General features: G+C 37.2%; 1 protein-coding gene across 7 annotated transcripts in view; it reads right to left on the bottom strand.

Annotated features, from left to right (window-relative positions):
- Positions 1 to 152: 152 nt before the first annotated feature.
- Positions 153 to 15,921, bottom strand: part of LOC145218408 (uncharacterized) — a 58,878-nt gene continuing 43,109 nt past the window's right edge. Inside the window, exons 1-6 of one of the 7 annotated variants that reach the window (XM_080085818.1) lie at positions 8,425 to 8,690; positions 8,098 to 8,280; positions 7,948 to 8,022; positions 7,848 to 7,877; positions 2,208 to 7,779; positions 153 to 2,138 (exon numbers count right to left, since the gene is read on the bottom strand). In XM_080085818.1, coding sequence (XP_079941944.1) covers positions 322 to 1,977 — 1,656 coding nt within the window. In that variant the 5' untranslated portion in view covers positions 1,978 to 2,138; positions 2,208 to 7,779; positions 7,848 to 7,877; ... (1 more) ...; positions 8,098 to 8,280; positions 8,425 to 8,690 and the 3' untranslated portion in view covers positions 153 to 321. Of the gene's footprint in view, positions 7,780 to 7,847; positions 7,878 to 7,947; positions 8,023 to 8,097; positions 8,281 to 8,424; positions 8,692 to 15,921 lie in introns of those variants that run through there. The other 6 variants (XM_080085817.1, XM_080085816.1, XM_080085819.1 and 3 more) reach the window with 6 other exon arrangements.

Below are 15,921 nucleotides of genomic sequence, written 5' to 3'. Positions count from 1 at the left end.
ATCAGGGGAAGGGGGCGCGGGTTGACCTGATGCTGTTTAATTTTCCTTTTACAAATTCTACAGAAGAACTGATATGTTTTATCTAGTCTGCTTGAGAAAACAACCAACCACTTGATGACTCATTAATTAAAACAATAAAAAAATGAAGCCGAGAAATTTTATTCAAGTTTATTAAACGATAAAACACACAAAGCACAATTATAACAACAAAAGGAATGAAGAGAAAAAAACAAGGAAACAGCAGATTAAAACGATTACCAAAACACAAAAAACAAAATGTCGGCTGGGTGGTGATCAATCTGAAACAAGAAAACAGGCTGATTAAAACGACAAAATGATCAAAAAGCACAAAAAGACACAAAAAACACAAAAAAAAACACAAAATAAAAAAACAAAAAACACCCACAAAGCACACAAAAAGCACACAAAACACACGTGACAGACACAAAACACACGTGACACACACACACACACACAACACACGTAACACACAACACACACACAAAACACACAACACACACACAAAACAACACACACACAAAACACACACAACACATACACAACACACGTGACACACACAAAACACACGTGACACACATAGAACACACGTGACACACACAAAACACACGTAACACACACAACACACGTGACAGACACACACACACAACACACAAAAAACACACACACAAAACACACACACACACACAACACACACACAAAACACACAACACACACACAACAGACACACACACACACAACACACACACGTGCACGCCCCAACACACACAACACACACACAACACACGCACACACACGCGCACACAACACACATACAAAACACACAACACACACACACACAAAACACACACACAACACATACACAACACACGTGACACACACAAAACACACGTGACACACATAGAACACACGTGACACATACACAAAACACACACAACACACACAACACACACACACAACACACACACAAAACAACACACAAACAAAACACACACAAAACAACACACAAACAAAACACACACAAAACAACACAAACAAAACACACACAACACATACACAACACACGTGACACACACAAAACACACGTGACACACATAGAACACACGTGACACACACAAAACACACGTAACACACGTAACACACACAACACACGTGACAGACACACACACACAACACACGTGACAGACACACACACACAACACACAAAAAACACGAGACACACATAGAACACACGTGACACAAACAAAACACACGAGACACACATAGAACACACGTGACACAAACAAAACACACAACACACAAAACACACACACACACACACGTGACAGACACAAAACACACGTAACACAAACAACAACCGTGACAGACACACACACACACACACACACAACACACACACGCATAAACGTGACACACGCGCACGCCCGAACACACACAACACACGTGACAGACACAAAACACACGTGACACAACAACACACAACAACACACACAAAACACACACAACACACACACAAATCACACACAACAAACACACAACAAACACACAACACACACACAACACACACACAACACACACACACAACACACACACAACACACGTGACAAACACACGCACAACACACGTGACACACACGCACGCAACAAGCGCACACAACACACGCGCACACACAAAACACACAACACATACACAACACATACACAACACACACACAACACACACGCAAAACACACACACACAACACACACAAAAAACACACAACACACATACAACACACACACAACACATACACACAAAATGTCCGCTGGATGATGATGAATTCTGAAACAAGAAAACGGCGGATTTAAACGATAAACAAAACACATCAACGATAAAACACAAAAACAAAACGTCCGCTGGATGATGATGATGAATTCTGAAACAAGAAAACAGCTTTTTAAAACGATAAACAAAACACATCAACAATAAAACAAACACAAAACACAGACAAAATGTCCGCTGGCTGGTGATGAATACTGAAACAAGAAAACAGCTGATTAAAACGATAAACAAAACACATCAAAGATAAAACACAAAAAAACAAAGTGTCCGCTGGATGGATGGATGATGAATGATGAATTCTGAAACAAGAGAACAGCTGATTAAAACGAATAATCGAAACACATCAACGATAAAACACAAACACACACAAACAAACAAAATGTCCGCTGGCTGGTGATGAATCCTGAAACAAGAAAACTGCAGATTAAAACGATAAACAAAACACAAAAACGATAAAACACAAAAAACAAAATGTCCGCTGGATGGATGATGATGAATCCTGAAACAAGAAAACAGCTGATTAAAACCATAAACTAAACACACCAACGACAAAACACAAACACACAAACAAAATGTCCTCTGGATGGATGATGATGAATCCTGAAACAAGAAAACAGCTGATAACAAGCGATTAAAACGATAAACAAAACACATCAACGATAAAACAAACAAAATGTCCGCTGGATGGATGATGAATTCTGAAACAAGAAAACAGCTGATTAAAACGAATAAACAAAGCACATAAACGATAAAAGACAAAAAAACAAAATGTCCGCTGGATGGATGATGAATCCTGAAACAAGAAAACAGCTGATTAAAACGATAAACAAAGCACACATCAACGATAAACAAAACACACCAACGACAAAACACAAACACACAAACAAAATGTCCTCTGGATGGATGATGATGAATCCTGAAACAAGAAAACAGCTGATTAAAACGATAAACAAAACACATAAACGATAAAACAAACACAAAAACAAAGTGTCCACTGGATGATGATGAATCCTGAAACAAGAAAACAGCTGATTAAAACGATAAACAAAACACATCAACGATAAAACAAACAAAATGTCCGCTGGATGGATGATGAATTCTGAAACAAGAAAACAGCTGATTAAAACGATAAACAAAACACATAAACGATAAAACAAACACAAAAACAAAGTGTCCACTGGATGATGATGAATTCTGAAACAAGAAAACAGCTGATTAAAACGATAAACAAAACACATAAACGATAAAACAAACACAAAAACAAAGTGTCCACTGGATGATGATGAATTCTGAAACAAGAAAACAGCTGATTAAAACGATAAACAAAACACATAAACGATAAAACAAACACAAAAACAAAGTGTCCACTGGATGATGATGAATTCTGAAACAAGAAAACAGCTGATTAAAACGATAAACAAAACACATAAACGATAAAACAAACACAAAAACAAAGTGTCCACTGGATGATGATGAATTCTGAAAAAAGAGAGCAGCTGATTAAAACGAATAAACAAAACACACCAACGACAAAACACAAACACACAAACAAAATGTCCTCTGGATGGATGATGATGAATTCTGCAACAAGAAAACAGCAGATTAAAACGATAAACAAAACACAAAGAACAAAATGTCCGCTGGATGGATGATGAATCCTAAAACAAGAAAACAGCTGATTAAAACGATAAACAAAGAACACATCAACGATAAACAAAACACACCAACGACAAAACACAAACACACAAACAAAATGTCCGCTGGATGGATGATGATGAATCCTGAAACAAGAAAACAGCTGATTAAAACGATAAACAAAACACATAAACGATAAAACAAACACAAAAACAAAGTGTCCACTGGATGATGATGAATCCTGAAACAAGAAAACAGCTGATTAAAACGATAAACAAAACACATCAACGATAAAACAAACAAAATGTCCGCTGGATGGATGATGAATTCTGAAACAAGAAAACAGCTGATTAAAACGATAAACAAAACACATAAACGATAAAACAAACACAAAAACAAAATGTCCGCTGGATGGATGATGAATTCTGAAACAAGAAAACAGCTGATTAAAACGATAAACAAAACACATAAACGATAAAACAAACACAAAAACAAAGTGTCCACTGGATGATGATGAATTCTGAAACAAGAAAACAGCTGATTAAAACGATAAACAAAACACATAAACGATAAAACAAACACAAAAACAAAGTGTCCACTGGATGGATGATGAATTCTGAAACAAGAAAACAGCTGATTAAAACGATAAACAAAACACATAAACGATAAAACAAACACAAAAACAAAGTGTCCACTGGATGATGATGAATTCTGAAACAAGAAAACAGCTGATTAAAACGATAAACAAAACACATAAACGATAAAACAAACACAAAAACAAAGTGTCCACTGGATGATGATGAATTCTGAAACAAGAAAACAGCTGATTAAAACGATAAACAAAACACATAAACGATAAAACAAACACAAAAACAAAGTGTCCACTGGATGATGATGAATTCTGAAACAAGAAAACAGCTGATTAAAACGATAAACAAAACACATAAACGATAAAACAAACACAAAAACAAAGTGTCCACTGGATGATGATGAATTCTGAAACAAGAAAACAGCTGATTAAAACGATAAACAAAACACATAAACGATAAAACAAACACAAAAACAAAGTGTCCACTGGATGATGATGAATTCTGAAACAAGAAAACAGCTGATTAAAACGATAAACAAAACACATAAACGATAAAACAAACACAAAAACAAAGTGTCCACTGGATGATGATGAATTCTGCAACAAGAAAACAGCAGATTAAAACGATAAACAAAACACAAAGAACAAAGTGTCCGCTGGATGGATGATGAATTCTGCAACAAGAAAACAGCAGATTAAAACGATAAACAAAACACAAAGAACAAAGTGTCCGCTGGATGGATGATGAATTCTGAAACAAGAAAACAGCAGATTAAAACGATAAACAAAACACAAAGAACAAAGTGTCCGCTGGATGATGATGAATCCTGAAACAAGAAAACAGCTGATTAAAACGATAAACAAAACACATAAACGATAAAACAAACAAAATGTCCGCTGGATGGATGATGAATTCTGAAACAAGAAAACAGCTGATTAAAACGATAAACAAAACACATAAACGATAAAACAAACACAAAAACAAAGTGTCCACTGGATGATGATGAATTCTGAAACAAGAAAACAGCTGATTAAAACGATAAACAAAACACATAAACGATAAAACAAACACAAAAACAAAGTGTCCACTGGATGATGATGAATTCTGAAACAAGAAAACAGCTGATTAAAACGATAAACAAAACACATAAACGATAAAACAAACACAAAAACAAAGTGTCCACTGGATGATGATGAATTCTGAAACAAGAAAACAGCTGATTAAAACGATAAACAAAACACATAAACGATAAAACAAACACAAAAACAAAGTGTCCACTGGATGATGATGAATTCTGAAAAAAGAGAGCAGCTGATTAAAACGAATAAACAAAACACACCAACGACAAAACACAAACACACAAACAAAATGTCCTCTGGATGGATGATGATGAATTCTGCAACAAGAAAACAGCAGATTAAAACGATAAACAAAACACAAAGAACAAAATGTCCGCTGGATGGATGATGAATCCTAAAACAAGAAAACAGCTGATTAAAACGATAAACAAAGAACACATCAACGATAAACAAAACACACCAACGACAAAACACAAACACACAAACAAAATGTCCTCTGGATGGATGATGATGAATCCTGAAACAAGAAAACAGCTGATTAAAACGATAAACAAAACACATCAACGATAAAACAAACAAAATGTCCGCTGGATGGATGATGAATTCTGAAACAAGAAAACAGCTGATTAAAACGATAAACAAAACACATAAACGATAAAACAAACACAAAAACAAAATGTCCGCTGGATGGATGATGAATTCTGAAACAAGAAAACAGCTGATTAAAACGATAAACAAAACACATAAACGATAAAACAAACACAAAAACAAAGTGTCCACTGGATGATGATGAATTCTGAAACAAGAAAACAGCTGATTAAAACGATAAACAAAACACATAAACGATAAAACAAACACAAAAACAAAGTGTCCACTGGATGGATGATGAATTCTGAAACAAGAAAACAGCTGATTAAAACGATAAACAAAACACATAAACGATAAAACAAACACAAAAACAAAGTGTCCACTGGATGATGATGAATTCTGAAACAAGAAAACAGCTGATTAAAACGATAAACAAAACACATAAACGATAAAACAAACACAAAAACAAAGTGTCCACTGGATGATGATGAATTCTGAAACAAGAAAACAGCTGATTAAAACGATAAACAAAACACATAAACGATAAAACAAACACAAAAACAAAGTGTCCACTGGATGATGATGAATTCTGAAACAAGAAAACAGCTGATTAAAACGATAAACAAAACACATAAACGATAAAACAAACACAAAAACAAAGTGTCCACTGGATGATGATGAATTCTGAAACAAGAAAACAGCTGATTAAAACGATAAACAAAACACATAAACGATAAAACAAACACAAAAACAAAGTGTCCACTGGATGATGATGAATTCTGAAACAAGAAAACAGCTGATTAAAACGATAAACAAAACACATAAACGATAAAACAAACACAAAAACAAAGTGTCCACTGGATGATGATGAATTCTGCAACAAGAAAACAGCAGATTAAAACGATAAACAAAACACAAAGAACAAAGTGTCCGCTGGATGGATGATGAATTCTGCAACAAGAAAACAGCAGATTAAAACGATAAACAAAACACAAAGAACAAAGTGTCCGCTGGATGGATGATGAATTCTGAAACAAGAAAACAGCAGATTAAAACGATAAACAAAACACAAAGAACAAAGTGTCCGCTGGATGATGATGAATCCTGAAACAAGAAAACAGCTGATTAAAACGATAAACAAAACACATAAACGATAAAACAAACAAAATGTCCGCTGGATGGATGATGAATTCTGAAACAAGAAAACAGCTGATTAAAACGATAAACAAAACACATAAACGATAAAACAAACACAAAAACAAAGTGTCCACTGGATGATGATGAATTCTGAAACAAGAAAACAGCTGATTAAAACGATAAACAAAACACATAAACGATAAAACAAACACAAAAACAAAGTGTCCACTGGATGATGATGAATTCTGAAACAAGAAAACAGCTGATTAAAACGATAAACAAAACACATAAACGATAAAACAAACACAAAAACAAAGTGTCCACTGGATGATGATGAATTCTGAAACAAGAAAACAGCTGATTAAAACGATAAACAAAACACATAAACGATAAAACAAACACAAAAACAAAGTGTCCACTGGATGATGATGAATTCTGAAAAAAGAGAGCAGCTGATTAAAACGAATAAACAAAACACACCAACGACAAAACACAACACACACAAACAAAATGTCCTCTGGATGGATGATGATGAATTTTGCAACAAGAAAACAGCAGATTAAAACGATAAACAAAACACAAAGAACAAAGTGTCCGCTGGATGATGATGAATTCTGAAACAAGAAAACAGCTGATTAAAACGATAAACAAAACACATAAACGATAAACAAACACAAAAACAAAGTGTCCACTGGATGATGATGAATTCTGAAACAAGAAAACAGCTGATTAAAACGAATAAACAAAACACATCAACGATAAAACACAAACACACACACAAACAAAATGTCCGCTGGATGGATGATGAATCCTGATACAAGAAACAGTTGATTAAAACGATAAGCAAAACATATTAACGATAAAACACAAAACACACACAAAAATGTCCTCTAGATGGATGATGATGAATTCTGAAACAAGAAAACAGCTGATTAAAACGAATAAACGAAATACATCAACGACAAAACACAACACACACACAAAATGTCCGCTGGGTGAATGATGAATTCTGAAACAAGAACACAGCTGATAACAAGCGATAAACTAAACGTATCAACAACAAAACACAAAAGAGATACCCGAACAAAATGTCCGCTGGCTGTTGATGAAACTTTGTGTCCATGGATTTGCAATCATCCCCTCTAGTCGAGTTTCTGAAACAAAAACAAAGCAAATAAGATTGAACAAAAAAATGTCACAAACTTCAACTACACGACAAAGTAACTTACCGAAAATTTATCTGAAGTCATTATAAAATAGTTGTCACTAGCCAGACAGTCTGCAAAACAAAGCAAAGGCAGCAATGCAGCTGTACCCAACACGAATCAATACCAACTAAGATGAATAACATCATTTCCTCACACGTTGTTCTCGGGGTTTCTCATCCTTTCAATGAAACAGAGAAATGCTTCCTAAACAAAAAAACAAAGAATGCTTCCTCCACAAAATTACTCAACAGAAGTACCATTGCTTTGATTACACTGTCTTCACTTCAACACAGTTTATTCTACCTCGGCTAAGCATTGTTTACTGCGACTTGTACACCAAAGTTTCACCTGTAAAATCTCCGCCTAAAACTTTGACTCCCTTCGACACAGCGACCTTTACCAACATTTGCTAAAGAAAGAATGACAGATCACAGACGGCCAAGCTTAGACGGTTTCCTTTTTTCCTTTTCTTCAACCAACCAGACCACTGGCTTTCAAAACGTCACATGGGCGGTACCTTTACTGCACAAAGCAATGAATTCCACCCGTAGTCGAACGCTGAAGGAGAAATGCGGAGCTGGTGCGACGTGTTATATCACAACGCCCAATGCAGACCTGGAAAAAATAAATCTTTAAAAAATAGGCCTACCACCAAATTAACAAACCTAAAGGGTGCAAATCGAAATCGAAGAATTACTACTAAAACTGGCATTAAGTTAATATCATTGAACTGACATTAAAAAAAATCGACATGGAGCTTTTGAAAAATCGACGGTTAACAGCCGTCTTGGACTTGCGAAATTAAAACATTGATAAAAAAATAATTTTGGGTGTGTCCAGTCGGAATACACGAATTAAGATTCGGTTCCAGACGCTCATGGCCTCCTACTGACCCCCCAATTGGTTAAAATTGCAATCGTAGAAGTGACATAAAAAACTTTAATTAATGAAATCGATGAGAAGCCTTGCAGCCGTTTACGGCTTTGCGAAATTAAAATATCGAAAAAATGGATACTTAGGTAAGTTACTGCCGGAATATTCTAAGTTTAACCAGTTTGTAGAGGCCCATGTACACCCACTGACGCCCTCAATAGGCAAAAAATTGCATTTGGAAAATTGATATTTAAACTGGAATTGAAAAATCGACGGAAAGCCTATAGCCTTGAATCTGTTTTCGATTTTGCTAGACGCTAATGGCTTCATTCTGACCCTCCCGATGGGTTGAAATTGTTTCCGGAGAAATGACTTTTTATCTAGAATTGAAAAATCGACGGAAAAGCTATGGCCTTGCAGCCTTTTTCGGTCTCGCGAAATTAAAATATCGATAGAAAAGTCAGTTTTGGTGGGTTACTGTCAGAATATTCGACATGAAATTAAATTCTGGACGCTGGTGGCCTCTTACGGATCCCACAATGGATTGAAATTGCATTCGGAGAATTGACTTTTTAACTACAATTGAAAAATCGAATGAAAGGCTATAGCTTTACAGCAGTTTTCGGTCTCGCGAAATCAAAATTACGATAATAAATTTAATATTGGGCGGGTTACTGCCGGAATATTCGAATTTTAATTAGGTTCTAGACGTCAATGGGCCCCTACTGACCCCCAATGGGTTGAAATTGCATTCGGAAAAGTGACATTTAAAGTAGAAATGAAGAACTTACGAAAAGGCTATAGCCTTGCAGCCGTTTTAAGTCTCGCGAAATTACAATATGGATGAATATTACAATTTTGGGTGGGTTACTGCCTTATTGTTCGAATTTTAATTAGGTTCCAGACGCCCATGGGCCCCTACTTGCGCCCCTAATGGGTTGGAATTGCATTCGGAAAATTGACATTCAAACTTGAATTGAAAATTCGACGGAAAGGCTATAGCCTTACAGCCGGAATTGTCGAAATTAAATTAGGTTTTAGACGCCCATGGGTCCCTGCTGACGCCCCCAATGGGTTGGAATTGCATTCGAAAAATGCATTGGGACTATAATCAAAAAGTCGATGGATATGATATAGCCTTGCAGCCATTTTCGGACTCGCGAAATGAAAATATGGATGAAAAATTCGATTTTAATGGGTTACTGCCGGAATAATCAAAGTTTGATTAGGTTCTAGACGGTCTTGGGCCCCTACTGACCCCCCAATGGGTTGAAATTGAATTCGAAAAGTTGACATTCAAACTAGAATTGAAAAATGTACTAAAAGGGCACACCCTTGCAGACCTTTTCGGTATCGCGAAATTAAAATATTGATGAAAAATTTGATTTTGGGTGAGTTGCCGCCGGAATTTTCGAATTTTAATTAGGTTCTAGACGCCATGGGTCCTTACTGATCCCCTAATGGGTTGAAATTGCATTCGGAAAATTGACATTTGAACTAGAATTGAAAAGTCGACGGAAAGGCCATACCCCTGCAGCCGATTTCCGTCTCAAAAAATCAAAATATCGATAGAAAATTCAATTTTGGGAAAGTTACTGCCGGATTATTCGAATTTTAAATAGGTTCTAGACGCCCATGGGCCCCTACTGACCCTCTAATGGATTGAAATTGCATTCGGAATATTGACATTCAAACTTGAATTGAAAATTCGACGGAAAGGCTACAGCCTTGTAGCCGTTTTCGGTGTCTCTAAGGAAATATAGTTGAAAAATACGATTTTAGTGGGTTACTGTCGGAATAATCGAAGTTTGATTAGGTTCTAGACATCCATGGGTCCCTACTGACCCCCCAATGGGTTGAAATTGCATTCGGAAAATTGATATTTAAACTAGAATTGAAGAATTTACGAAAAGGGTACACCCTTGCAGACGTTTTCGGTGTCGCGAAATTAAAATATGGATGAAAAATTCAATTTTGGGTGAGTTGCAGCCGGAATATTCGAATTTGAATTAGGTTTTAGACGCCCATGGACCCCTATTGACGCCTCCAATGGGTTGGAATTGCATTCGAAAATTGACATTGGAACTATAATAAAAAAGTCGATGGATATGATATAGCCTTGCAGCCATTTTCGGACTCGCGAAATGAAAATATGGATGAAAAATTCAATTTTGGGCGGGTTACTGCCGGAATATTCGATTTTTAATCAGGTTCTAGACGTCCATGGGCCCCTACTGACCCCCCCAATGGGTTGAAATTGCATTCGGAAATTGAAGTTTAAACTATAATTGAAGAATTTACGAAAGAGGTACACCCTTGCAGCCGTTTTCAGTATCGCGAAATTAAAATATGGATGAAAAATTCAATTTTGGGTGAGTTGCCTTCGGAATATTCTAATTTGAATTAGGTTTTAGGCACCCATGGGCCCCTACTGGTCCCCCAATGGGTTGAAATCGCATTCAGAAAATTGACATTTAAACTGGAATTGAAAAGTCGACCGAAAGGCTGTACCCTTGCAGCCGTTTTCGGTCACGCGAAATTAAATTTTGATAAAAAAATAAATTTTGCTGGGTTACAACCGGAATTTTCGAATTTTAAACAGGTTTCAGACGCCCATGGGTCCCAACTTACACTCCCAATGGGTTGGAATTGCATTCGGAAAATTAACATTCAAACTAGAATTGAAAAGTCGACGGAAAGGCTATAGCCTTGTAGCCGTTTTCGGTGTCGCGAAACGAAAATATCAATGATAAATTTGATTTTGGGGACGTAATGCCGGATTATTCGAATTTTAAATAGGTTCTAGTCGTCCACGGGCCGCTACTGACCCACAAACGGTTTGATATTAAATTCAAAACATTGACATTTAAACTGGAATTGAAAAGTCGACGGAAAGACGGTAACCTCGCAGCCGTTTTCAGACACGCGAAATTAAAACATCGATGAAAAATTCAATTTTGGGTGTGTTAGTGCCGGAATATTCGAATTTTAATTAAGCTCTAGACGTCCATGAGCCCCTACTGAACCCCCAATGGTTTGGAATTGCATTCGGAAAATTGACATTTGAACTGGAATTGAAATGTCGACGAAAAGGGTACACCATTGCATACGTTTTCGGTATCGCGAAACTAAAACATCGATGAAAAATTCAATTTTGGGTGAGTTGCCGCCTGGAATATTCGAATTTGAATTAGGTTTCAGACGCCCGTGGGCCCCTACTGACCCCCCAATGGGCTGTAATTGCATTCGGAAAATTTTCATTTGAACTGGAATTGAAAAGTCGACCGAAAGGCTATACCCTTGCAGCCGTTTTCGGTCACGCGAAATTTAAATTTCGATAAAAAATCAAATTTTGCTGGGTTACAGCCGGAATTTTCTCATTTTAAACAGGTTTCCGACGCCCATGGGTCCCAACTTACACTCCCAATGGGTTGGAATTGCATTCGGAAAATTAACATTCAAACTAGAATTGAAAAGTCGACGGAAAGGCTATAGCCTTGTAGCCGTTTTCGGTGTCGCGAAACGAAAATATCGTTGAAAAATACGATTTTAGTGGGTTACTGCCGGAATAATCAAAGTTTGATAAGGTTCTAGACGTCCATGGGCCCCTACTGATCCCCCAATGGGTTGAAATTGCATTCGGAAAAGTGGCATTTAAAGTGGAATTGAAGAACTTGCGAAAAGGGTACACCATTGCATACGTTTTCGGTATCGCGAAACTAAAATATCGATGAAAAATTCAATTTAAGGTGAGTTGCAGCCGGAATATTCGAATTTGAATTAGGTTCTAGACGCCCATGGGCCCCTACTGACGCCCCAATGGGTTGGAATTGCATTCGGAAAATTGACATTCAAACTTGAATTGAAAATTCGACGGAAAGGCTATGGCCTTGCAGCCGGAATTGTCGAAATTAAATTAGGTTTTAGACGCCCATGTGTCCCTACTGACACCCCCAATGGGTTGAAATTGCATTCGGAAATTGAAGTTTAAACTATAATTGAAGAATTTACGAAAGAGGTACACCCTTGCAGCCGTTTTCAGTATCGCGAAATTAAAATATGGATGAAAAATTCAATTTTGGGTGAGTTGCCTTCGGAATATTCTAATTTGAATTAGGTTTTAGGCACCCATGGGCCCCTACTGGTCCCCCAATGGGTTGAAATCGCATTCAGAAAATTGACATTTAAACTGGAATTGAAAAGTCGACCGAAAGGCTGTACCCTTGCAGCCGTTTTCGGTCACGCGAAATTAAATTTTGATAAAAAAATAAATTTTGCTGGGTTACAACCGGAATTTTCGAATTTTAAACAGGTTTCAGACGCCCATGGGTCCCAACTTACACTCCCAATGGGTTGGAATTGCATTCGGAAAATTAACATTCAAACTAGAATTGAAAAGTCGACGGAAAGGCTATAGCCTTGTAGCCGTTTTCGGTGTCGCGAAACGAAAATATCAATGATAAATTTGATTTTGGGGACGTAATGCCGGATTATTCGAATTTTAAATAGGTTCTAGTCGTCCACGGGCCGCTACTGACCCACAAACGGTTTGATATTAAATTCAAAACATTGACATTTAAACTGGAATTGAAAAGTCGACGGAAAGACGGTAACCTCGCAGCCGTTTTCAGACACGCGAAATTAAAACATCGATGAAAAATTCAATTTTGGGTGTGTTAGTGCCGGAATATTCGAATTTTAATTAAGCTCTAGACGTCCATGAGCCCCTACTGAACCCCCAATGGTTTGGAATTGCATTCGGAAAATTGACATTTGAACTGGAATTGAAATGTCGACGAAAAGGGTACACCATTGCATACGTTTTCGGTATCGCGAAACTAAAACATCGATGAAAAATTCAATTTTGGGTGAGTTGCCGCCTGGAATATTCGAATTTGAATTAGGTTTCAGACGCCCGTGGGCCCCTACTGACCCCCCAATGGGCTGTAATTGCATTCGGAAAATTTTCATTTGAACTGGAATTGAAAAGTCGACCGAAAGGCTATACCCTTGCAGCCGTTTTCGGTCACGCGAAATTTAAATTTCGATAAAAAATCAAATTTTGCTGGGTTACAGCCGGAATTTTCTCATTTTAAACAGGTTTCCGACGCCCATGGGTCCCAACTTACACTCCCAATGGGTTGGAATTGCATTCGGAAAATTAACATTCAAACTAGAATTGAAAAGTCGACGGAAAGGCTATAGCCTTGTAGCCGTTTTCGGTGTCGCGAAACGAAAATATCGTTGAAAAATACGATTTTAGTGGGTTACTGCCGGAATAATCAAAGTTTGATAAGGTTCTAGACGTCCATGGGCCCCTACTGATCCCCCAATGGGTTGAAATTGCATTCGGAAAAGTGGCATTTAAAGTGGAATTGAAGAACTTGCGAAAAGGGTACACCATTGCATACGTTTTCGGTATCGCGAAACTAAAATATCGATGAAAAATTCAATTTAAGGTGAGTTGCAGCCGGAATATTCGAATTTGAATTAGGTTCTAGACGCCCATGGGCCCCTACTGACGCCCCAATGGGTTGGAATTGCATTCGGAAAATTGACATTCAAACTTGAATTGAAAATTCGACGGAAAGGCTATGGCCTTGCAGCCGGAATTGTCGAAATTAAATTAGGTTTTAGACGCCCATGTGTCCCTACTGACACCCCCAATGGGTTGGACTTGCATTCGAAAATTGACATTGGAACTAGAATTAAAAAGTCGATAGATATGATATAGCCTTGCAGCCATTTTCGGACTCGCAAAATTAAAATATCTTTGTAAATTACGATTTTAGTGGGTAACTGTCGGAATAATCGAAGTTTGATTAGGTTCTAGATGTCCATGTGTCCCCTACTGACCCACCAATGAGTTGAAATTGCATTCGGAATATTGACCTGTAAACTGGAATTGAAAAGTCGACGGAAAGACTATAGCCTTGTAGCCGTTTTCGGTCTCGCGAAATTAAAATATCGATGAAAACTTCATCTTTGGGAGGGTAACTGTCGGAATATTCGAAGTATAATTAGGTTCTAGACGTCTATGGGCCCCTACTGACCCCCCAATGGGTTGACATAGCTTTCGGAAAATTGACATTTGAACCAGAATTGAAAAGTCGACAGAAAGGCTACAGCCTTGCAGCCGTTTTCGGTCTCACGAAATTAAAACATCGATGAAAAATTCAATTTTGGGTGGGTTGTTCCAGGAATATTCGAATTTTAATTAAGCTCTAGACGTCCATGAGCCCCAACTGACCCCCCAATGGTTTAGAATTGCATTCGGAAAATTGACATTTGAACTAGAATTATAAAGTCGACGAAAAGGCTGTAGCCTTGTAGCCGTTTTCGGTCTCGCAAAATTGAAATATCGATAAAAAATTCAATTTTGGGATAGTTACTGCCGGATTAGTCGAATTTTAATTAGGCTCTAGACGTCCATGAGCACCTACTGTCCCCCCAATGGTTTGAAATTGAAGTCAGAAAATTGACATTCAAACTAGAATTGCATTCGGAAAATTGACGTTCAAACTAGAATTGAACAATTTACGAAAAGGGTACACCCTTGCAGCCGCTTTCAGTATCGCGAAATTAAAATATGGATGAAAAATTCAATGTTGGGTGGGTTACTGCCGGAATATTCGAATTTTAATTAGGTTCTAGACGTCCATGAGCCCCTACTGACCCCCCAATGGTTTGAAATTGAATTCAGAAAATTGACATTTAAAAAAATTCAATTTTGTGGGTGGCTTACCGCCGGAATATTCAAAATAAAACTAGAAGGGTGGCTTAGCACGTATTGCTCTTGCACATACACTATAACCTATTCTAAAACATTGATATATTTCCTATGCTTATTTTATATTGGGTTCCATACCATCCACTGTTTTTTATAACCTTAGTTGTTTCTGCAAGCAGAAACTCATGGGTCCCCACACATGCAAATTTGTAGATAATGCATTACAAGAGATAACCATGTGA

The sequence above is a fragment of the Phallusia mammillata genome, chromosome 3 (assembly GCF_965637545.1).
Source record: "Phallusia mammillata chromosome 3, kaPhaMamm4.hap1.1, whole genome shotgun sequence".
Lineage (NCBI taxonomy): Eukaryota > Metazoa > Chordata > Ascidiacea > Phlebobranchia > Ascidiidae > Phallusia > Phallusia mammillata.
The sequence above is the reverse complement of the archived record's forward strand: the minus strand, read 5'-3'. Positions and strand labels throughout refer to the sequence as shown.